At 47.3% G+C, this 23,214-nt stretch overlaps 1 protein-coding gene across 7 annotated transcripts in view; it reads left to right on the forward strand.

Moving 5' to 3' along the window:
• MCC (MCC regulator of WNT signaling pathway) overlaps positions 1 to 23,214 on the forward strand; it is a 500,790-nt gene that overhangs the window by 415,076 nt on the left and 62,500 nt on the right. For 5 of the 7 annotated variants that reach the window (XM_043470597.1, XM_043470600.1, XM_043470595.1 and 2 more), the window contains exons 5-6: positions 9,300 to 9,463; positions 11,868 to 12,125. In XM_043470597.1, the coding sequence (XP_043326532.1) occupies positions 9,300 to 9,463; positions 11,868 to 12,125 (422 nt within the window). The remainder of the gene's footprint in view (positions 1 to 9,299; positions 9,464 to 11,867; positions 12,126 to 23,214) is intronic. The other 2 variants (XM_043470593.1, XM_043470599.1) reach the window with 1 other exon arrangement.

The following is a 23,214-nucleotide window of genomic DNA, read 5'->3' on the forward strand; positions in this document are numbered from 1 at the left end:
GACGCCCTGTGTGCCGGCCCCATTCACTCCCAGAGCTGGAGCCCGCCTGCCTCTTGAGCTGAGGTGGACGGTCCCGCCTGGGGGAAAGGCCCACTTGGCCTGGAGGGTAGTGAGCTTTGGGGGAAATGCTCAGAGGTGGGGTCTGCGAGCTGGGCAGGAAACTGGGGGGCCTTGGGGTGCAGTGAGGGGCTTGTCCTCTGAATGCACTTCTAACTGTGTCTTCAGGGTAACCTCTCAAAGGCACGGATGCAGAGCCATCTTGAAGGCTGTTCGTGGAGAATGCCAAATCGCATCCCCTTTCTGCCCCTAAGGCTCCTCACCTTTGCAATACTGGGTATTTTCTTACTCTTAAAGCTGCTGCCAATTCAAGTGGTTAGTCTTCACAGAAGCAGAACGATCACATGTGAACTTGAACTTCTCTCGGTTTGTTAGAGCCTTGCCCTCTGGAGACCCCTGTCAGAACTCTTCTGCCTCCGAGGCCAGGGTGGAGTGGGTGATGGGACCGTGGGCGGACTGTGGCCGCTGAGAGGAGGGTCCTGAGGGGGCAGGAGTGGGGCCTTCACGCCGTCGAAGGCTGCGTGCACTGCTGTAGAGAAACAAAGTGCGTCAAGATTGCACAGTGACAGCAGCAAAGGCGGAACACATCCCAGACTGCTGAGATGTGCTGTCGCAGAAGTCTTTGGGGAAGAAGCCCTGAGGAGGCTCTGCCCTCCCAGTGAAGTCAGGACCCGGCAAGGGGAGCGGCTGGCTCCTGGTGCTCTCCCCCTGAGCAGTGTCTGTGTTCTTGGGGGTGGTTTGGGTGGCATTCCTGTTCTTGTAGCTGGTTGAGAGATCAGTCATCATACTGGCCCCCGAGTTAATATAGCCATCAACATTTCCAAGCTGTCAGACCTCTTTGCCTTGAGGGTATTTGTTTTCACCTCAACTTTTTATTTTGAAAAACTTTAAATTTACATAAAAGACACAATGAACCCCCCAAACCCTTTGCCTAGACTCACCAATGGGTAACATTTTACATTTGGTATTTTTCCCTCTTGCACTTGGAGAATGGTTTTTTCTGAGCAGTTTGACAGTGAGAGGCAGACACCATGCTGCTTGACCCTAAATATATGAGCACCAACCTCTTAAGAACAGGGACCTTCTCGGTCCCAACCACAGCACCTTTACCCACCTGAGAATCTGACCATTGGTGGAACGTTAACTACCTGTGGTCCACAGTAAACTCCCCACATGCCCCATTCCTGCCCTGAGTCCAGGCTCACACACTCTTTTTAGTCACCACGTCTTTCTTCTCCCCTTTATCTAGAACAGGTACCCACGTTTTTGTCTCTCATGACACAGACATGTTGAGCAGGCCGGGTTAGTGGTGTCATAGAAAACCCCTCGGTCTTCATGGTCTGATTGTTTTCTTATTTAATATTAACATTTTTTGCAAGGATATGCATAGGTGATGATGTGTCCTCACTACTGAGTTCCAGCTGGAGGTACAGAATGTCCGTTTGTCCACTACTGGTGATGTTAGGATGCTTTTAGACTATAGTATCATCCGCATGAATCCTCTTCAGTAGACACAGGCGCTGCAGGATGTAACCTCTGTGAATACTCTCTTCTTCCTTTCCTCTCAGACGCCTCTGTCTTCTCCTTGGCACTTAGACCCAGAAGTTGACTATTCTGTCATTTTCTATGTTGTTTTCTCCTGGCTTTGTTGGTTCCTTGCTGGAGTTAGGGAGGGCCATGCTGCATGCAGAGTGGAGGGTAGAGCTGAAAAAGAGGCCTAAACGCTCCTGGGTTCAGCTGATTTCAGCGGTAGTGCCCGGCAGGACCCAAGCTGCTCCCTTCCTAGGATGTCACCTCTTGCCTCTTAGCAAAACATCTGTCTTGATGCTGCAAGAACCTATAGCTCTTTCTTGCACTTCAGTGGCTTTACAAGGCATGACGTGTGCCTGGTCAGAACAGCGGTGGGGGGCTGTGTGTCAGCCCTTGGAAGGCCACATGGGTTCTAGTTACAGCCTGACGTGCCACGCTCACACTGGAGGGCTTTCAGACATTTCCCAGCAGGCCTGCAGCTGCTTCTGTTTCTCAGACCAGCTGAGATTCACTGTGGCTAATATCCCTGCCTTCCGTGGAAGCGTCCTCCTTGGGGATCCCTCTTATTACCTGAAGGCCTTCCTCCACTTTAGCAGGATGTGGTCTCACGTGATAGGTCTTCAGTTTGAAGATATTTGGTCAGTAAGCAGCCTCACAAAAACTTGATGCTTTTAAAAGTTGGCTTAGAACAAGTCTTTCATTTCTTTCACGTGTTTAACTCATGCGGGCTTTATCAAGCACTCCTCCACGCCCGGTGGTGTGAGCATCTCCGAACACGAAGATGTATGAAGAGAGTCCCCATTCCCCAGATATAGGCTTTGTAGGGTGCATGTTTCAGATCCCAAGTAATTACAGGGAATGTGATGCCTCAAAGAAAGAAATAGGGGACTATAGGCAATCAGGGAAGGCTTCCTGCAAGAGGAGACTTTACGGCAAAGCTTTAAAAAGAGCCATTATGGGCTTGCTCGTGGGTCAGTGGTGAAGAATCTGCCTGCCACTGCAGGGGATACGAGTTCAATCCCTGGTCTGAGAAGATCCCACAAGCCGTGGAGCAACTAAACTCGGGAGCCATAACTGTTGAGCCTGTGCTCTAGAGCCTGGGGGCCTCAACTACTGGAGCCTGCTCGCTCCAGAGCCCAGGATCCGCGACCAAGAGAGGCCGCTACAGCGAGAAACCCGGTCACTGAAACTAGAGAGCAGCCCCCGCTCAGCACAACCAGAGAAACGCCTGTGCAGCAGTGAAGACCCGGCACAGCCAGAAATAGGTAAATAAATACGTTTTGAAAGTCCAGTATCTTTAAAAAAAAAAAAAAAACTACCATTGTGAAGAAGAGAGTGAGCGGCTTCCACACTCAGCAGATACGTCGCTCTGAAGAGAGTGCCGAGCCCTCGGAGTAGTTATGTTTGAAGTGGGGACAATATTTTGGAGCAGGTATCTTCTGGTGAATGCTTGCTGCTTGAAATCAGAGGAACAGAGGAATAGTTCTGCTATGTGGTCTCTTCAGCTGTATTTTTATTGGGTTAGGGTTTTTGCCGGGGGTTCAGAAACAGTAGAGGTAGCTTTTAACACTGGATTCAAAATGAATCCTATAGTTTATTGTATACAACACTGGAGGTAGGCCTGGTTGATCCTGAGGGAGAAAGAGGAAAACCAGTTTTGCCCACCAGGGTGTGCTTAACCAAGCAACACTGCTGATGAGGCTTCATCCCCATGGCCGAGAGCATCCTCTGACCTCCTTCCCAGCTTTCCCAGGTACTTTGGTCTCCCTCAAACAACGACATAAAAACCTAAGCTCTGGGTTCTCATTAGAAAAACAACCTGAGCTGTCTCTTCCAGTTAGAAGTCTTACTGGCGTCCGGGGGAGGGTGCTGTTGTTTGGAAAAGACAGCGGCAGCTGCTGCGGTGAAGAAAGTGGGCAGAGCAGTGGGGAGCTCAGCCTGCCGAGTCCAAAGGGGCCGCTGCTGGCCACTCCACACGTTGCTGTCATGGGGGGAGCTGGGCCCATGATTGCCCCGCCTCTAATTTTACAGAAATAGCTCTAAATTCTAATAATGTTTAAATGTTGGCAATTAACTCAAGAACCGTTTTTGTTTTTTTAAAGAAAAAAGGTTGGGCCAGATATCAAACCGTAACATCCAATCGAAACACCTTTTTGGCTACTGGAGGTTAGTTTGCATCCTCTGGTTCTTTGGTTGAAGGGAGATAGCATTCCATTTATCCTTCTGTGTCCCGGTTTCGTCTTTACAGCTCATTAGGCAACTGGAAGGCAGAGTGCCAAGACTGTGTGAGCTTAGTCCATCCCAGAATTCTCTTTACATTGTACCTGAATGGTCTACAGCTTAAGTTTAATTGAAAATTAGCATCAGAAGAAACCAGATGAAATCTGCATGTGTGAGCTGCGGCTGAGGAAACTGGCGGTCACATCGCTTCGCAGCCGTGTGCCTCCCGTGCACCTACATTCTCGGAGCATCTGTTGCTAAGAACACGCCGTCTCCCTTGTGCTGCCCCTTCTCTGACAGGAGAGCCCTCGCTTTCGCCGTGGTCCCCGGGAAGCTCAGGACGAAGTAGCAGAGTCGCCCGCAGCTGCTTTGCTGGCCCCGTGGGCTTCCTCGGTGCCTCTCACCCCAGTCGTCGTGTGTTCCTCTGTGTGGTTGCTTGGTGTGTGCTACCTCAAAGTCTCTTTTGGGAAGATATAAGTGACCTCTGGGAGAGGAACGCGTGTTTGATACAAAGGGCATCCTCTCTGCCCCACGGATGTGGAGCCGAGCCGTTCCCTCTCCTCCAGGAAACAGCACAGCCTGAGGTGCTGCGGTGGGCCTGCCCCGGTGACCCTTCACTCCGAGCTCCGCGGCCAGCGTGCAGCTCAGCGACCCTGAGAGCACTCAGGGTGGTGCAGCCGCCGCCACGACCCATTCCCAGGACTTCCTCAGCCTCCCAGACGGACGCTCCGTTCACTAAACAGCATGGCCCCATCGCCCAACCCCACTTTCTGTCTCTGAATTTGCCTGCTCCAGGTACCTCATATAAATGGAATCGTACACTTGTCCCTCTGTGACTGACTTATTTCACATAGCCTAACACTTTCAAGGGTCATCCGTGTTGGAGCAGTATCGAGATTCTGTTCCCTTTTAAGGCTGAGTCATATTAGATCCTGTGTTTATGTCACATTTTGCTTATCTGTTCATCTATCAACAGGTAACTTGGGTTATTCCATGCTTTGACTCCTGTGAACCGTGCCGCTACGAACATTGGCTTAACCGATTTTAAGTGCACTGGTTCGTGTTGTTAGTTGTATTCGCATTGCCATGCAGCAGAGCTCCAGGACTTTTGTCTTTACCTTAGAGAACTGATACTGTACCCGTCAAACAGTGCCTGCTCCCACCCCTCACCCTCCAGCCCCTGGTAGCCACCGTCTTACTTTCTGTCTCTGTGAACTTGACCACTTTGTTTATCCGTTCATCTGCCAATCGACACTTGGGTTATTTCCATCTTTTGGCTATTACGAGCAATGCTGTTATGGACATGATATACAAGGATCTATCTGTTTGAGGTCCTGCTTTCAGTTCTTTTGGATTTGTACCCAGCAGTGGAATTGTTGGATCACATGGGAGTTCTATTCTTACTTTCTGAGGAACTGCCATGCTGTTTTCCAAAGCAGTTGCACCATTTTACTGTTCCCACCAGCAGTGCACAAGGACCCAGGTTTCTCCACTTCCTCACCAACACCTGTTATTTTGTGTTGTTGATAGTAGCCATCCTCTTGGGCCTAAGGTGATATTTCACTGTGGCTTTGATTTATAAATGAGGCACCTGTTGTTTGTTCGGGAATACTTGTTCCCTGTCTGAGCTTGTCTTGCACCTCTGGTCCCTTAACTGACACCTTTGGTCTTTTACAAAGACTCCGACTTCCTTGGCCTTCACTGTGGAAGCTCCAGTGCCTGGTAGGGAGCTGACTATGCAGGGCATTGGAGGCCAAGGGAAGGAATTGAAGATGTGTTCTCAGTCTGCATTCAGAATATGCCACAGACTGAGGGATAAGGCCACTCATGTGGGGTGAGTGGTGGTGAGTGTGTGGTATAAAGCGGCAGCATTGACAGGGCACCCAGAGTATCTGTTCCTGTTGGCCGCCGTCATCCTGTGAGGCCCTGAACCAGGAAGACTGACAAAAGACAGCCAGGGGTCACCTGATCACTAGTGGGGCTTGTGTAAAACCTGTGGGTAGCAGGCAGGAGTGTGTGGGGCTCATCATCAGCCTGTGTGATATGCACTGGGCTTCCTGAGACCAAGGAAAATATCTGTCGTCCTGTGAGTGTGAACAGAAGATGGCCCTGAGCTGCAGTCTGCATGTTAACGTAAATGCCTCCCTCCGTCTTCCTGGTGCTCTGTCCTGTACTTGCATCGTGGTGTCTGTGGTTACTTTCCCCAGGGTGGTGGTGGACAGCTGGGAGAGAGGGCCGTGGCTTTTGCCATATCCACCTGGGAGCTCCCAGAGTTGAGAGTCTGGTGTTCATCTCTGTACCCTGCTTCCAGCCCGAGGCCAGGGCTCAGCGGCTGGTTCAAGAATGAGAAAGACTGATGGGATCCCTACACTTTCCTCCTGTTCCCTGTAGTCCAGCATACTCAGAACCCAGCCTGGTAGCACCTTCTCCAGGCCTGCTGTGAAGGCCCCTCAGCAGTCATGTCCAGGGTGATCATCACATCAGGTGTGGCTGTGCTAGGGACATCCTTATGAATGGCTAAACAGAGGCATCTTCCTTCCTCACCCCACTCGGGAGCACTTACTCATGCAAATAATTCAGGAGTGTGTGTTAGCTCCAGCTCAGGGTACCAGGAAACCCAGCACCTCAAGCTAAATGATCATTTGGAGAAACTTCTCCAGTTGTTACCCTGGAATTAACGCACATTTCCACAGCATGTGTGGGCACTCAGGAGCACCACTCTGACTCTGGACCTCTTTGTCCTGAGTTAGTGGTGGGCACCTACCCTCCGTCTCCAGAGCACTTGCGCAGTGGAGATTGTCCTCCTGTTGTCTGCAGCTCAGCGTGTGACCCATATTGAGGACAGAAAACATAATGTGCGTGTAAAACATCTGCTGTTGACAGTCTGTGTTTCTAGTCTTGTTGGCTCTTAAATATATAATGATGTGTTTAAATTTGCTCACTTTAAAAATAGCTTGTGACGGCCTATCCTGTGTTGGAGATAAAGTGAGGAGAAAGATCAAAATCCCTTCTTTCTTGAAGCTGACACTTGAGTAGAGGAGATGACCGACACCTACATCAGAGCAGATAGTGATGCTTGCCATGAAGAAGATAGGATCACAGAACAGGGACTAAAGGGCAAGAGGTGGAGCCCCGTGCCTCAGACAGAAAGGAGCTTGGTGAGGAGGTGGCATTTGAGCTGAGAAATGAATGTAAGAGGAGATTTGGGTGGAAATCATCCTCAGCAGAGGAAACAACAAAGGAAAAGGAAGCTTTAGGGCAGACGGGAGATTGGCATCTTCCAGGGATGGAGAGGAAGCAGGAGTGTGAATATAGCATAGTGATGAGGCGGAAGGTCGACAGAGGAGACAAGGACCAGCGAGATCAGTGGTTCCCACCACGAACGCACGTTGCAGTTATCTGATGAGCCTAAAAAATTTTTTCCAGTGCCGAAACTCCTCCCCTGAAGATTGTGATCTAACTGGCCTGGGTGGGGCCTGGACACTAGTGTTTAATAAAGGCTCCCCCAGGAGTTCATGGTATAGCCTGGGTTGAAACATCAACAGCGTTGATCATGCAGTCTTACAGACTCTGGTAAGGAGTTCAGACTTCAGCTGAATGAAGGGGAAGCCATATAATGGTTTGGGCCATGGTCTGGCTTATGTCCTTAAGAGACTCACTTTGGCTAAGGTGTAGGGACTAGAGGTGGGAGGTTGTTCAGATGGTTCAATGGAGAAATGATGGTGGCTTGGACCAAGAGTGGTGTCAGTGAAAATGGTCCGAAGAGGTCAGTTTGGGGGTGTGTTTTAGAGGTTGCAGTCACAAGATGGATTGGGTTTGGGGTGTAAAGCACAAGAAAATTAAGGTGTCATGAGAGTTAACCAGAATAACTGGGTGGATGGTATTGCTACTCACAGAGCTGGGAGAGATAGAGAATACAGTTTGGAGAAGAGGAGGAATCGTTGTGTTCATTGGTTGCAGTGAAAGGATCAGACTTCTTGTCTGTCTGGATTTAGGTACTTGTAGATATAGGGGCGGAGAAGGCAATGGCACCCCACTCCAGTGCTCTTGCCTGGAGAATCCCAGGGACGGGGGAGCCTGGTGGGCTGCCGTCTATGGGATCACACAGAGTCAGACACGACTGAAGTGACTTAGCAGCAGCAGCAGATATGGGGCTTCCCTGTAGATATCTGGGCTTCCCTGGTGGCTCAGTGGTAGAGAATCTGCCTGCAAATGCAGGAGACAGGGATTTGATCACTTGTTCAGGAAGATCCCCTGGAGAAGGAAATGGCAACTCACTCCAGTATCCTTGCCTGGGAAATTACATGAACAGAAGAGCCTGACAGGCTATAGTCCATGGGATCACAAAAAGTTGAATGCAACTTAGCTAAACAACAGATATAAGCTGTCAAATAAAGTTGAACAAAATATTCTGAGAAATCCTCTTATTGTACTGCTGAGAGTTTCTTGAAGCCTTCTACAGGTAAGCATCAAAGGCAACTGGCTGTTTTATTGCATGGAACCAGTGATGAGAAGGGAAGAGGAGGGAAGTGTGAAGACTTGAGGCTTCTTTCATGGATGTAAGGGAAAGGTATCCTTTGGTAAATCACTATAGTTAACAGCTGTCTTGCTATAAGAATTGAATGGTGTAGTGATACACAGAATCCAAAATAGGCTGAGATATTAATATTTGTATTACATTTGACTTTAAGGGGATTTTTCCCCCAACAAAAAATATCTTTTAAAATATGTCTAGTTCACATTAAGATTATAATTAATTTTCTTTTCCTAACCAGGCCTTGGGTGTCTCACAATTAAAAATAACCCAGATTTTAAAGTCAGAATCAAATTTTTAGAATTGCTTACAAGGCATTCACATGGAGGACAATATGGAGTTTGTTAAAACAGTTTGTTTTTCCTCTGATGGAAGAAAGTGGTATAAATTGCAATGGTAAAGCCTGTTGACTGGTTACATCAGTCAGAAGAAAAAATCCTGGTTATAAGCTGACTGAGGGCACTAACTGTTTCTTATACAGATTCTGTTCTTAAAAAAAAACAGCAGCAACAAAATACCTAGTGTCTCTGCTCTCTCTGGGATTTGTTTTGTTATTTAGTAGTTTTCAGATCTTTTTAGCTAAAACTCTTTCTGAAATCAGTCCTTATCTGAATGACTGAGCAGGAAGGTTGACCAGAAGTCCCACAGCCCCTGGGACATTTCTTCATTCTTACTAGAGAAATTTGAGATGTAGCTGCCTTTGAGTGAAAAATGAGAGAAGGCAGCATGGCATGGCTGTCTAGAAAATAGCCATGGTCTGAAACTCCTTAATAAAGCCTTAGCATTGGCCCCAGGCTTCAAAAGGTCAGGAGCCTGGGAGGTTAGGCTGCGTAGTGTTAAACTTTGGCGTCCAGCTTCACTGCCGTCCATTGTGCCTAAACAGGTTCTTCTCCATAATCAAAACAGAGAGCGCTCATGCCTGTCTTCCTGCTTAACTCATGTCCACATCCGCTTGCAGATAACTGCAGTGACCTGAACTCGGAGCTGCAGAGGGTGCTGACGGGGCTGGAGAACGTGGTCTGCTGCAGGAAGAAGAGCAGCTGCAGCCTCTCGGTGGCGGAGGTGGACAGACACATCGAGCAGCTGACCACGGCCAGCGAGCACTGTGACTTGGCCATCAAGGTAGGAGCCCCCTCCCCGCCCCTCTGTGCGACTCTCAGATCATCTGAGGGAAGTGATCAGATTCCTTTCGTCTGAAGTGCTGTTTTTCTCGAATATCTATTAGGGGGTGGGTATTTCTAAAAAGGCCTTTCTAAAGATTGGGCCACCAGGGAGAAGCCGGAGCCCTGTACATTTTTGCTGGATTGAATCATATCCGAGAAAGGCATTTGATCAATAGTCAAGATCACTGTCTTTGCTGCAAAAATGACTACTTCCTTGGAAGCTATGAGACTTAATAGTATTGAACCACGTCATTTTAGTGTGGTTCATCATACAGCGCTCTGAAGTTGTAAGATTAACTTGGAAATTTTATTGTAGCTTTCAGGCTTATAGAATGTTATTTCTAGAGTTATCAATTCATGGTGCTAACAAAGGGCCTGAATGAGTCATCTATCCTGAACGTACTAGGTTGGGCCTCAGTCCCGCCTTTGCTGTGCATTCACCTTGGGCTTCCCTGGTGGCCCAGATGGTAAAGAATCTGCCTGCAATGATACAAGGAGGGAGACCCGGGTTCAATCCCTGGGTAGGGCAGACCTCTGGAGAAAGTAATAGCAACCCACTCCACTGTTCGTGCTGGAGAATTCCACGGACAGAGGAGCCTGACAGACTACAGTCCATGGGGTCACAAAGAGTCGGACACGACTGAGCGGCTTTGACTCGCTGACTCATCTTAGTCCTTAGGGAGCACCAGATGAGAAGAATTTGCTGTATCTGCACAAACTCACCTTGAACCGCGGGAACATCAAGTCCTCTTGATGCAGGGCCTCTGGTATCTTTATATTACTTCCCCAGAGCTTTGTGACCCAGGCATCTCAGTTCACACTGAGAAGTCTGAAAGGAACCTGTGTCAAGGGGAAATGTGATGTTATCCATAAAATGTTTGAGGACTAAAGGCCCAACACTCTGTCAACAGGAATCCTGGATTTCACAGAAGAGCTGTGGTATCTTGAGGTAAACCATGATTCATATTAATATTACATCTGGTTTCCCATCTTCATTCATCACAATTATAAATATATAGTTGATGTGGTTTGGGGAAGCAGCCCCTAGTATTTTTCTTTCTGGAATCTCCAGGCCCTGTATGTGATTGTAATGTCAGCTTGGGTACTAGCCCCAGCCTTAGCATCAAGGGGAAGAGGAAGCCATGGGTTTCTGCCAACCAGCAAGGGACAGAGCAGGCCCTGGAGCAGGAGTGAGTAGGGCAGAAGTCTCTGATTTGAGAGGAAGGACAAAGCACTGCATGTGGAAGGTGGGTACCTGTCCTCATCATGACACCCTCTGCTTGCTAAGTTGCTCAGTCATGTCCGACTCTTTGCGACCCCATGGACTATAGCCTGCCAGTCTCCTTTGTCCATTGGATCTCCAGGCAAGAATCCTGGAGTGGGTAGCCGTTCAGTTTTCCAGGGAACATCCCGACCCAGAGATTGAACCCCAGTCTCTTACATCTCTTGCATTGGCAGGCGGGCGCTTTACTGCTAGAGCCGCCTGGAATGCCCTGCACCCTTAGGCCACTCATTTTTGAGACCTATTTCACGTCACATCTCTTCATTGCGTTCTACCCTGACGTGGTAATTCCACCACTTCTTTCCAAATCATTTGGCATGTGCTTCCTTTTCCAAAGGACAATAATCACGAATGAATAGTTTCTGAAAGCAAGCAGAATGAGTGCTTCCTTTTCTTCAAATTTATATGTTTTCAGTGAATTTAAAAAAAAAAAAAACTGTCCAAGTACTATCAAGATACTATTCTTTTTAAGCTCATAGCTGTCGTGTTAATTAAATCCCTGCTGTCTTAGAAACCTCCACAATGAGTTCCCTCTTCTGTGTCACTGAGGTTTATTTTCATCTTTCGTATCTTGGGACTGAACCTCATTCACACCTTCTGGTTCTGATATGACCCTAAAACCTGGAAGTGGTGATGTGACCCATTGTACCACTGAGCTGGAACATGGGAAACCTGTGATTTAGGAAATTTCAAGTTAGATCTTGTATGTAGTCTGCAACTTCGCCTTTGCTTTATCAGGATCACTAACTGGCTTGCCATCTGGTTATGTGTATTCACTGACTCTGGAACGTGGGTGAAGGAGATAAATGTCTGTGTGGCTGTTTGCACTACAGACAGACTTAAATACCAGGAAGAGACTCTGTTTTTCTCATGAGGGGAGACTGCCGGGGAACACAGACCATGACCCAGGCCATGACAGAGCCTCTTCTGAAAATGGGGAGAGGGTGACTGGGGGATCGCCCGCAGTGGAGTGACCGTGGAAGCCCCCCTCCGTGGACACTCGCCCGCGGCTAGCCTGTGTTCTCCACTGCCCCTCTCCCAGGGAACTGACTTGCCTTGTCTCCGTGGCCCTGTTTTCCAGACAGTGGAGGAGATCGAGGGGGTCCTCGGCCGGGACCTGTACCCCAGCCTGGCAGAGGAGCGGTGTCGGTGGGAGAAGGAGCTGGCGGGGCTGCGGGAGGAGAACGAGAGCCTGACGGCCATGCTGTGCAGCAAGGAGGAGGAGCTGCACAGGACCAAGGCCGCCACGAACGCCGTCCGGGAGGAGCGCGACCGGCTGCGGAGGAGGGTGAGCGCGGCCGGCCCCGGGGAGGAGGAGCGCGACCGGCTGCGGAGGAGGGTGAGCGCGGCCGGTCCCTGGGGAGGAGGAGCGCGACCGGCTGTGGAGGAGGGTGAGCGCAGCAGCCCCGGGGGAGGAGGAGCGCGACCAAGGGCGCCCTGAGGGTTCCGCGGCGTTGCTCTCTGTGAATCAGCATACCTTTCCGGGTATGCAGTCATTCTTGAGAGTCATCTGAAAGTGCTGAGGCGTGCGGGTAGGATTTGTTTTTAATCTCTGCAATCAGCAAATCTTCGTGGATGCTAAAATTTATCCCGGCACAGTGATTCTCAGCCATTCTCTGGGTACTCACGTCTTCCCCAAGCTCAGATAAAAGGTTCTAACTTTAAGGTAGGCAAATAATTTATAATTTGCAAAAATATAAAGAATTTACACTTTGCAGTTTCTTCTGATCATGTTTCTTTAGATTTATAGTACCTGCTCTCATATATCCATACTGAATCTAATATGAAATATCCCTTAGACTCATTAAAGTTAACATGAAGAGGTCACTCAGTCGTGTCTGACTGTTTGCGACCCCATGGACTATACAGTCCATGGAATTCTCCAGGGCAGAATACTGGAGTGGGTAGCCTTTACCTTCTCCAGGGGATCTTCCTGACCCAGGAATTGAACTAGAGTCTTCTGCCTTGCAGGCAGATTCTTTACCAACTGAGCTATCAGCGAAGCCCATTAAAGCTAATAATCCTATGTATATATACATCTGTGTATGTGTATGTTCTGAATGTGCATGTGTAATTCCTGGTAGTCACCTCTGCCTGCTAAATGGCCCTATGACCCAAACAGGTTTGAGAACCACTTTGTTTGATGGTTGGTTGGAAATACAACCATTACTAAAGGAGTTGATGTTTCAGGATAAAAATGTTTGGCAGAGTTGTTAAGCACTCACTTTTCCAAAGATAAAGTTTTTTCTTTGGAACCCACAAGTATTTCTTTGTTTGACTATTAATTTGATCTGCCATTGGACTGGAGATGAAGCAATGAATTCTTCAGTCAGAAACAGTTCCCTTTGAACTTTGAATTACTAGGCCTGCTCTACTGTTTCTCCATCGTGGCAGAATTAGAAGCTTGCTTTCTCTTGTCTGCTGACTGGTGATTTTGCACACAGAGGAGGAAAAAAACACATCTTGGTATTACCATCGCTCTTTAACTTGCTTCACTAAGATCAGTGTGTGTACATCATTCTGTTTTTAATCCCCACACAGTTTTCACACTTGCCATTGTGTATGAATATGAAAGAAAGCCCTATTTTTGAATGTTATCAACTCTTTTCCTCATTTGTGGCTATTGCCAGCATTTCCTAATGCTCATATCTGAATGTTATTTTGTCTAAACTCACATGCATAAGCTTATTTTCAGAACCCAGCTGTATCGGATGCTAATCCTGGCAAAGGCAGGTGTAAATCATTGCAGTCAGCGAAGACTTTATCTGGGCAAGCTGAGGACATTTACTTAGTGCTAAGGCCCACAGCACATGTAATTTCCTGGGTTGCACTCCCTGATCATTATGACTAATGCCCTAATTAGGTGCGCTTGCTTTTAGCACGCACATTCTGTTGGTGCTTACTTTGTGAAGGAAATGTTGGTCTTAGGCCTAATTACATATTGTGGTTTCGAATAAGTTTCCTCCTTGAACCTGAGACACTAAAGCACAAGTCAGCACTTGATTGTGACTAGCAAAGGAGAAAAAACCAGTTTCCCTTCATTGAGTGTTTTCTCCAACTCTGGAGGTCAGTCTTAAGGACAGCATAGTTTAATGGTATCATACTCTGTGCCAGGGCTCAGTAACTGCTTGGGGTCACAGCTTGAACCCCAAAGCCACTGTGAGTTTCTGGGAAGTTAACCTATGCTCTCTGTGCCTCAGTTTATTCTTCTATGAAATGGGGATAATAATAGCACCCAGTGCAGGAACACTACGTAATCCTCATGAATCATCTAAGCACTTGACTAATGCATGGCACATAGCAACTGCTCAAAATCTACCAGTAATTGTTTGGGGTGAAGTCCAGAGTTACCTGTTTAGTAGTCTGGAAAGATTAACACCATACCACCTTTTTTCCCTAAGAATCCGTATAGATTTGAATTCTTAGATGGACATTGAATAACTGCACATACACACAGATACACATACATTGTACTCAAAACTTTTATTCTGATCACATTTATTATCTTGTAGGTTCTGTAGTTAATACAGTTTTATATAAATGTATATGTTTATATTTTAATTACCTCCAAATAAAAATATATTAGGGAACTTATATCTTTTCCTTAACTGCAAATTCCCAGTTTGTATATACCCATGAATTAGATTTATTTCTCTTTATTCCAAGACAGTTGTGGGTGTCAGAATTTGCTCAATGCCTTTGAATGCCAGTTTGCTAGATTTTAAATGCTGGATGACTTCTACCTACCATGACCCAGTGTATTTTATTTCCCTGAGGAGAAATCTGCCTTTTGTGGTTGGTTGTCTTCTCTTCATGATGTATAGCTCTGAGGAATGACTAAGGTTTGGTTTCAGTTCCATCCTTGTGGTTCCACATGATAACATGGCTGGTTTGCCTTTGCTGTCTTTCTGGCCACTCAGAATCCAGAGTTCATCAAAGTTGCCTGGAAAACAGGTTTTTTTTTTTCATTGCCCGCATTCTTTGTATAGAATTTGAACTGATCAGATCAATAGGATTGATGCTTACCCCCTTGCCTGTAATTAAACAGAGTGCTCTCAGTAGGTTTTCTGAGCCTTGTACATGATTTAATTAAATTAGACCTCTAATGTCAGCAGATTGGGCTACTTGGCAGAGCAGTAACTAAGGAACAACAGGCAGACAATTTTTATTATTGGTCCTAGCTCATTATTAAATGAGATAATCATTTATTTCTGCATGCTCTGTAATAGAACCACTCATTTCCTCATGCATAAAGAAGTGAGTTTAATTTAGGCAAAGTAAAATTAATTACTCTAGAAAGGGAAGCACTTGGCTCTTCTTTCATTTATGCATTTTGTAAACATGACTGGTCGTCTCCTCTGTGCCGGGCAGAGGGAATATACTGATGAACGGGATACAGAAGGAGATACTCATGCGGAAGGAATCTTGTGGGTGTGAGCATCCAGCCCAGTCCTCCTTGGGCCCCTGTGCACACGCAGGTGTGGCCCTCATCCCGTGAACTTGCCACCTGTGGTGATGTACTCAACATCCTCTGTGTGAGCCCCAGATCCACTCCTAGAGCCGTTAGTTCTGGATCCACTGGTGCCTGTTTCTGACTGCTGCACTGCTTCTGAACACCCAGTCAAATCCACCTTCAGTATTCACCCAAGTTACCTCCAAGGGCACTTGGCAATCAGTGTTCATGCTTAAAGGGGCTAGAGAGAGAGGAGTCTAAATTAAATGAAAAAGCCTCCTGAGAAAGATTAATGACCTTAAAGGTTGACCATGTGTTTTATTATATCCTTCTTTCTACTAATTAATTCATGTACAATATATACTTATTATTAGGCTGCCCATCCCTGCTGGGAGATAAAATGCAGAGCGTCAGGCTGAGGTGTCCAGAGCCTGGTCTGCCTCTGAAACAGCCATTCACTGCATCTGATTTACCTCCCATTGTCGGCTACCAGGGGCTTCCCTGGTGGCTCAGTCGGTAAAAAATTCGCCTGCAATGCAGGAGACCTGGGTTTGATCCCTGGGTTGGGAAGACCCCCTGGCGGAGGGCATGGCAACCCACTCCAGTATTCTGGCCTGGAGAATCCCCATAAACAGAGGACCCTGGCAGGCTACAGTCCATGGGGTCGCAAAGAGTTGGACACGCAGGACTGCAAAAGAGTACTACTTCATGTTTACTGTGAATTTTATTTATATTATAGTGAATGCAGATCAATTTCATAATAGTTATGGGGGCAGGGGGTGAGGACCTACCTAGATCAAAGGTACTTGAACACTTTTACAGTGCTGTAGTTTATTTTTCTAACATGTATTCTTACAGTTATGTGTTGTTTAATATATAGAAATAGATACATAGAAGTAGAAGGGGAGCTAATATGCTAAAATATTAAGAGGCCAAGTCTAGGCCGTGAAGAGAGTCATATATTTTCTTTCTACTTTTCATTAATTTTCAAATTGAAGAAACAGAAAGTAAAATATGAATCATGGAATGTGATCAGCATCTCCCAGCCTTAATAACTTGATATCCACACAGAAGCAGTTATTCTCTTTTGTCCTTGATGGAAATTTGTTCGTATCTTACCTTTTCTATTTCCTCTTAGGAGTTTCTTTATATGAGGAAGAAGATGCCAATATTTGCTAAGTTCAAATTCATAAAATATTTATTAAAGAAAAAACAAAACAGCAACCCTGAGCTGAGAGGAGGGCAATCTGGTCCAGTGTTCTCCTTCCGCCGCAGTTTGGGGGTCCTCGCTGGCTCTTCTCTGTGACTGGAGCGTATAGGATACACAGTGCTAACAAACTAGCCTTCCAAACGAGAAGCTTATTTCCTGCCTGCACGGCATATCCAGTGCAGGTCTCAGGATGAGCACACTGCTCTGCTCCATGTGTTCCCTCAGGAACCCAGGGTGATGATAGCCTGTTCCCTAAAACACCACTTGAACAGACTCCTCCTCATCTGAATGCTCTGTTCACAGGCCATGGACCAGAGCTAGACAGATGCTCCATCTCACTGGAGAGGGGCTGAGAAATAGGAAGGAGCAGTGTATTGAGCAGTAAATGTTCCAGGTGATTGATTTGCTCTGAGTGTGATACCAGGTAGACTTGGACGGGAGTGCAGTTGCCAGAGAATCAGGCAGTTTCACGCATCCATCCTGGGGTGGCTTGGAACATGTGTGACGGCGTCACTGGGAAACTCTTCCAAAGGATAGATGCTCGGGCCCTTCCATGAGCTATGAATCAATGAACGGGCTGTAGGACCCTCACATACTTCCCCATTGTGATCCCAGCAGAACCCAGACAGTAAACGGAAGGCAGTATCCTTCAGTCACCCGCTGTGTGTGTTCCAAAAGCCTCTCCAGACATCTTTACCTGCTCCCCCACAGGTGGAGTGAAAAGAGAGAGAACCCCCCACAGCCTTTCTGGCACTTTCTATCCATGCCTCACGCGCTTCTCCAAGGGCCACAGTGTGGTAGTGACGAGCCCTGCATCTGAGACAGGAATGGTTCCCACCCCTGTCTTCCACTCATCAAGGTCACATGAGTGTAAGAGGGGGTACAGAGAGGGGTGTGCGTGTACCAGAACCTACAGGGACACAGGATCCCTGGGAATGCAGAGTCAAGGAGGCATCGCCTAGGGTGGGGGAGAACTTCCCGTGCTCATCTGTCGAAGGGAAATAGTTTTACAAGGTGCCACCTACCAATGCATTTTTTTCAGTGCAGTTTTGATTATTTATTTTTAAGGACCTGTTAATAATATTGATAGTACTAACATTCTTTGACCGCTTTTAGACTAAACATACCCCTCTTGTACTAAAAATAGATACCTCTGAAGCAAAGCAAGACGGTAGAGCCTGAATTATAATGCTGAATATGTTTTGAGCATTTACTAGTGATGAGTGATGACGTATGCACATCTCATTTAACCTGCACCATAATTCTAGGAGAGGTACTGTTATACCCTTCTTAGACATGAGAGGCCCACGGAAGTTTAATGATCCTGGTCTGTGCTGACATTAACTCTTAGCACTGAATCTTAGGCTCTGGTAGCCTTGCTGTGGGATGCAGCATTCACTTTTCTATTGTTTGGGCTCCTTTCCTATGTTCTCCCTGCTTTTCCCCATTATCATCTCCTGCTTCTACCCAGACCAGAAGTAAAGCATCCTCTCTTACATAATGTGGGTGGCAGGCTCCTTAGGGTACAACGCATCAGTGTCCCTGGTATTCCAGAACAACACCAAGTGAAGACAAAATAAGTTTGTTTCATAGAGAAGAAGCTGTCTGTGCACATATTTATCTTGATGTGAGCCCGACAGAACATTTTTGGCAAAACCTATCTCCCCTCTTTTCCGTAGTTGAAGGAAGTTTTAAGAGCGATCCTTGGCAGAGAACCCACAAGACTCTGATTTTCTCATGTCTTCTTTGAAAACAGTTTCTAAATGGGCTCTGTGCACACCTGTGCCATGGAAATTGTGAAACAGTTTTTTCAGTTGTGGGTACCAGTGTTGGCTTATCCATCCCTGTCTCCCTCCTCCAGCCTCCATTCCAGTGAGGAAGTCCAGCTGTGTAAAGGCAAGCTCTTGGCTATAAAGCAAGTAGCTGACAACATTTGTTTGAAAGCTGGTCAGAAATTAGGAAGACAGCCAAAGCACTGACTTTTTTCCCCGATGCAGCCACTTAGATAATCCGGTCCAGGTTCCTTCGTGGGCTTTCCGACAAAAGAAGAACACAGATCACCCATCAGCTCTTCGGAGAACAGAAATGCAGCTGAGTTTGCTTTCCTCCTTATGTTCCTCTTCCTCTTCTGATTCAGCTGACTCAAAATTGCTATGAACAATAAAATATTATTTTGCTGAAACAAATCACATTTGTAGGAATAAGTGTATATTTTCTATAAGTAAATTCTGCTTTCTCATTTGCTTGAGAGCTCCAAGAAAGAAAAGTCTTATAAAATCTTCAGTGGGAGACAGTGGTTCTCTGCCAAACACGGTGCCAAGCCCAGCCTCGAAGGAGGCTGCTTTCTGAGGCCTGCACAGGGCTAACCACGTTCTCAGCCCTCTCCAGTGTGCAAATCATCTGTCTCCACCAGCTCCATTTCACGGCGAAATTATGAATTACAACCTAATTGCCTGCTCCTAATTGTCTGCGGAACACAGACTTGTCCCTTTATGGCTGATAGATAGCGATGCTTCTCCTCCTACTCAGGACGCCAGTACCACCTCTCCTTCCTGCCTGCCACTCATCTGTACCCCACGTTCTCAGCTGACTCCGTCAGAGGGCTCGGGCGTCTCTCTGAGCCCCTACAGTCTTCTTGGGGGAGCGCAGGCCCAGCTGGCCCTGCTTGCAGCCGCCCTCACCTCCCTCTCGGTGACCTGCGCCCTTTCGGGAAACCCACCGCTGACGCCTCAACAGCTCTAGCCCGACTGTCCGTCCTCACCAGCGTCTGGCTGCCACAATCCCTCATGCCCCTGAGCGCCTATCTTTATATTTACTTCCTTTCATTTGTTTGTTTTCATCTGGCCTGCAGGGCCCAGAGATAAGCTAATTACATCCCTCTGTTAAAGCAGACACGTTGATCGTGAAAAGGCCCGCTTTTATTTATTGCTTTTCTCTCCCACTCTCTTTCCCTCATTTTACGTGTGTCCTTATACACAGTGTTTTTTGGGGTATTTTTCATTTACATCCATTGTGCTGTGCTGCAGACTTCTTTCTTTGTTTTCCCCGGGCACTCTGACTTTAAGGTCTGCCCATGGTGCCATGTATGCATGAGGTCTAATGGCCTCCTGAAATTCTGTAGTGTCCCCACCACATTTACCATGCCCGCCCTCCAGACCTCCCACTACCACAAACAGTGCCCTGGGGCATAGTCCATGCATGTGTCCTCTTTGGTCCTGTGTGGGGATTTCTCTGGAATACATGTCCAAGAGTGAGATGGCAGAGTCCTCATATGCACCTCATGGCATGTGCATGTGCTTGAAAGTGAAAGTGTTTGTGACTCAGCCGTGTCCCATGGGCCGTAGCCCGCCAGGCTTCTCTGTCCATGGGATTCTCCAGGCAAGAATACTGGAGTGGATTGCCGTTTCCTACTCCAGGGGATCTTCCTGACCCAAGTATCAAACCCCTGTCTCGTGTCTCCTGCTTTGGCGGGCAGGTTCTTTTTTTTTTTTTTTTGGCAGGCGGGTTCTTTACCACTGCACCACCGGGGAAACCCTTACATCCCTAACAGTTTTTGTGCTTATCATTTTTCCCTTTATCCCATTCTTTTTCGCAATTTAGTTTTCTTGTTCCTGAAAAGCTTGTGTGTCCTTGGGAAGTTCTTTCAGCAAAGGTCTGTAGGTGCTTAATTCTTAATCTTTGAGACTGTCTTTCTTTTTGCCCACACTCTTGACGATAGGTGTATAGTTTCCTGTTGTTGATGAGACAAGTGACCACAATCAGTGACCTGAGATAACACGGATTTATTATCTCCCAGTTCTGGAGGTCAAATGTCTGAAATGTGTCTCACTCACTAAAATCAGTGAGGCATCAGGGCTGTGTTCCTTCTGGTTCTGTTTCCTTGCCTTTTTCTATGATTCCTGCAAATTCCCTTCTGCCATGTAAGGTAATTTATTCACAGATTTCCAGGATTTGGGTGTGGACATCTTTGGGGGCCACTCAGGCTGCTATAGTAGCTAGCTACGTCTTGGGTTTTCCGGTGACAGTTTTATTTGGTGATATTCAAGATTGTATTGAGGCTGACACTGTGTCAGACACTGTTCCACGTGTTGAATACAATAGTGAGGGAAACAGACCAACATCCCCACCCTCAGAGCTTAAGGTGTCTCTCTCCCACCGCGCAGCTTCAAGATTCTCTTTATCCTTTCCCTTCCACCTACATTTGCAGTACAGTGTTTCTAGATATGCAGTTTTTTCATCCTCTTCTTCCGGTTAGCACCAGCTGCATAACAAACCACCCCAAATACGGAGCCCCCAGAGAACAATCATTTATGACTATCTGTGTGTTTCTGGGGATGACTGGCCTCCAGTGGACAGTTCTCCCTTGGGCTCAACGTGCTTGCAGTCAGAGGGTGGCCACGGCCAGTCGTCTTGAAGTCATGCTTCCTTGTTTGTCTGGTGGGTAAGGCTGACCATTGTCTGGACCTCAGCAGGGATTGTTGGTCAGAACACCCACAAGCATCCTCTCTGTGTGCCCTGGGCTTCCTCACAGCAGCATGTTTGGCTAGTAAGGGCCAGCACCCCGAGAGAGAGGTAGGCAGAATTGTATTGCCTTTTCTAACCTACCCTTGGAAGTTACGTGGCATCACTTTCACAACTTTCTGCTCATCAGTTGCAGTCTCAGGCCAGGCGTGTGCAAGGAGAAGGGAATTGGAGTTCACCTTTTTAAAATCTATTTATTTTTGGTTGCACTGGGTCTTTGTTGCTGCACTTGGGCTTTGTCTAACTGTGGAGAGTGGGAGCTACTTTTCTTTCCAAAGCACGGGCTCTAGGCAGTGGGCTTCAGTAGTTGTGGCCCATGGGCGTAGTTGCTCCGCGGCATGTGGAATCTTCCCAGACCAGGGATCAAACCCATGTCCCCTCCATTGGCAGGCAGATTCTTATCTACTGTACCACCAGGGAAATCCTGGAGTCCACTTTTTGATGGAGGGACTATCAAAGCATTTGCAGACATACCTAAAAACTGCCACAACTATCTAGAACCTGACGTGATAAAGTCTCAGGACTATATCTGGAAAACTTACTTATTTTCTTTTTGAAAATTGTTTCTCTGTCATTTCCCGTGTTCCTGTCCTCTGGAATTTGTTTGGAAGTGGGTTGGAGCCTCTCAATGACACTTGCACTTTTGTGTCTATTTAGCTGCCCATGCTATGTTTTGAATTCTTTGTACTGTGTTCCTGTTCACTACTTCTCTTTCCAATTTTATTGAAAAACACTCTTTCCCACTCTTTCCAGTCTAGAGCTTAACCTGTACATTGATTTCACTTCATTGACTACATTTTCCATGGACTTTTCTTTTTCATCTGCCTGTTCTTGCTTGACATCTGCCTGTTTTTGTTTCACAATTTCTTTTCTATACAAAAATCACTCCTTTTATCTCTTTACGGGCCCTAAACGTGTTTCTTGTGTGTGGTTTACAGGCTGCTTCATCCTGATCTCGTCTTTGTTGGGTCCGTCTCCTGATTTAGCCTGCCCCGTCTCATCCTCCTCTCCCTGCCGCCATTCTTCCATGTCAGTCAGCTCCACGGTCCTGGGCACCTCATGGGAGGCTTAAGTCTCTTCCAGTTCCCTGATGATATTGGGGAGTTTACCAGTTCGATTTCTGGGGAAGTGAATGGTCTGGCAAAATCCAGACCAGTTTTCACTGTTAAGATTTGTTGTTGTTTAGTCACTGAGTCATGTCCAACTCTTTTGTGACCCTATGGACTGTCACCCCCCAGCTCCTCTGTCCATGGGATTCTCCAGGCAAGGATACTGGAGTGGGTTGCCATTTCCTTCTTCAGGGGATCTTCCCCGACCCAGGGATGGAACCTTCGTCTCCTCAATTATTGATGGGATCTTTACGGCTGAGCCACCAGGGAACGGTTTCCAGATTTCGGGGCGGGGGAGGGCGGTGCACGCAATGTGGAGGCAGAATAAACCTGGACTCCACACTCTTGTGTCACGAGTCGGAGGTGCTGGTTTCTCTGGTTTGACTCCCGCACAGCCCAGGCTGCCTTCCGGCTTCCTGGGCAGCACCCTCGGTCCGCTCCTCACAGAGGGACCAGGCAGGGAGCCTCCCAGCTGGATGCAGGAGCGTCGGTTCCAGCAGCCTGGCCTGCCCCGGTCCAGGGTCCTCTCCCCGGATCCTGGCACGTTCACTCCACGCCCTGCTCGCCCCGCCTCGGCTGCCTGAAGCACCAGCTCCCTCCTACCGCTCTAACCTTATTTTTCACTTCATTTCTGGCACCTGGAGATTTTACTGTCTTTCTTTGAACCTTGGCAGTGAATTTCTTTCTCACTGTTCCTTTTTATGAAGCATTTCTGTACACTCTTAATAGGAAGACTGCCTGTTTGTTTAGGCACAGTTGTCATACACTGGAAATGTTCGTTTGTTCTGTATACAGACAGTCACACCCCCCGTCCCCCGTTTGCAGCCCTGCTTCTCATTCTTGTCCTCTTAGTACCTGCCAAGACCACATCTAAACCCTACCAGCCTTCTGAGTGCGCCTGTGTACAACTCCCCTTGTGTAGATCATGGAATTGGGCTTTTTCCATTCTGTGTCTTTCATCAGTACGCTTCCTTCCACTCTGCCTTTAAGGAATGCACCCAAGTCTTCTTTCTGCTAATGCCCCAAGCACATTCTTTTCACTGTTACAGTTTTTATTCCTTGCTGACACTTTGATGAAGTCTCCAGGGTTTGAAGAAAACAATGCATTGACTCACTCTACTGTCTGAAATCAGAG

The sequence above is a fragment of the Cervus canadensis genome, chromosome 6, assembly GCF_019320065.1.
Source record: "Cervus canadensis isolate Bull #8, Minnesota chromosome 6, ASM1932006v1, whole genome shotgun sequence".
Taxonomy (NCBI): Eukaryota; Metazoa; Chordata; class Mammalia; order Artiodactyla; family Cervidae; genus Cervus; species Cervus canadensis.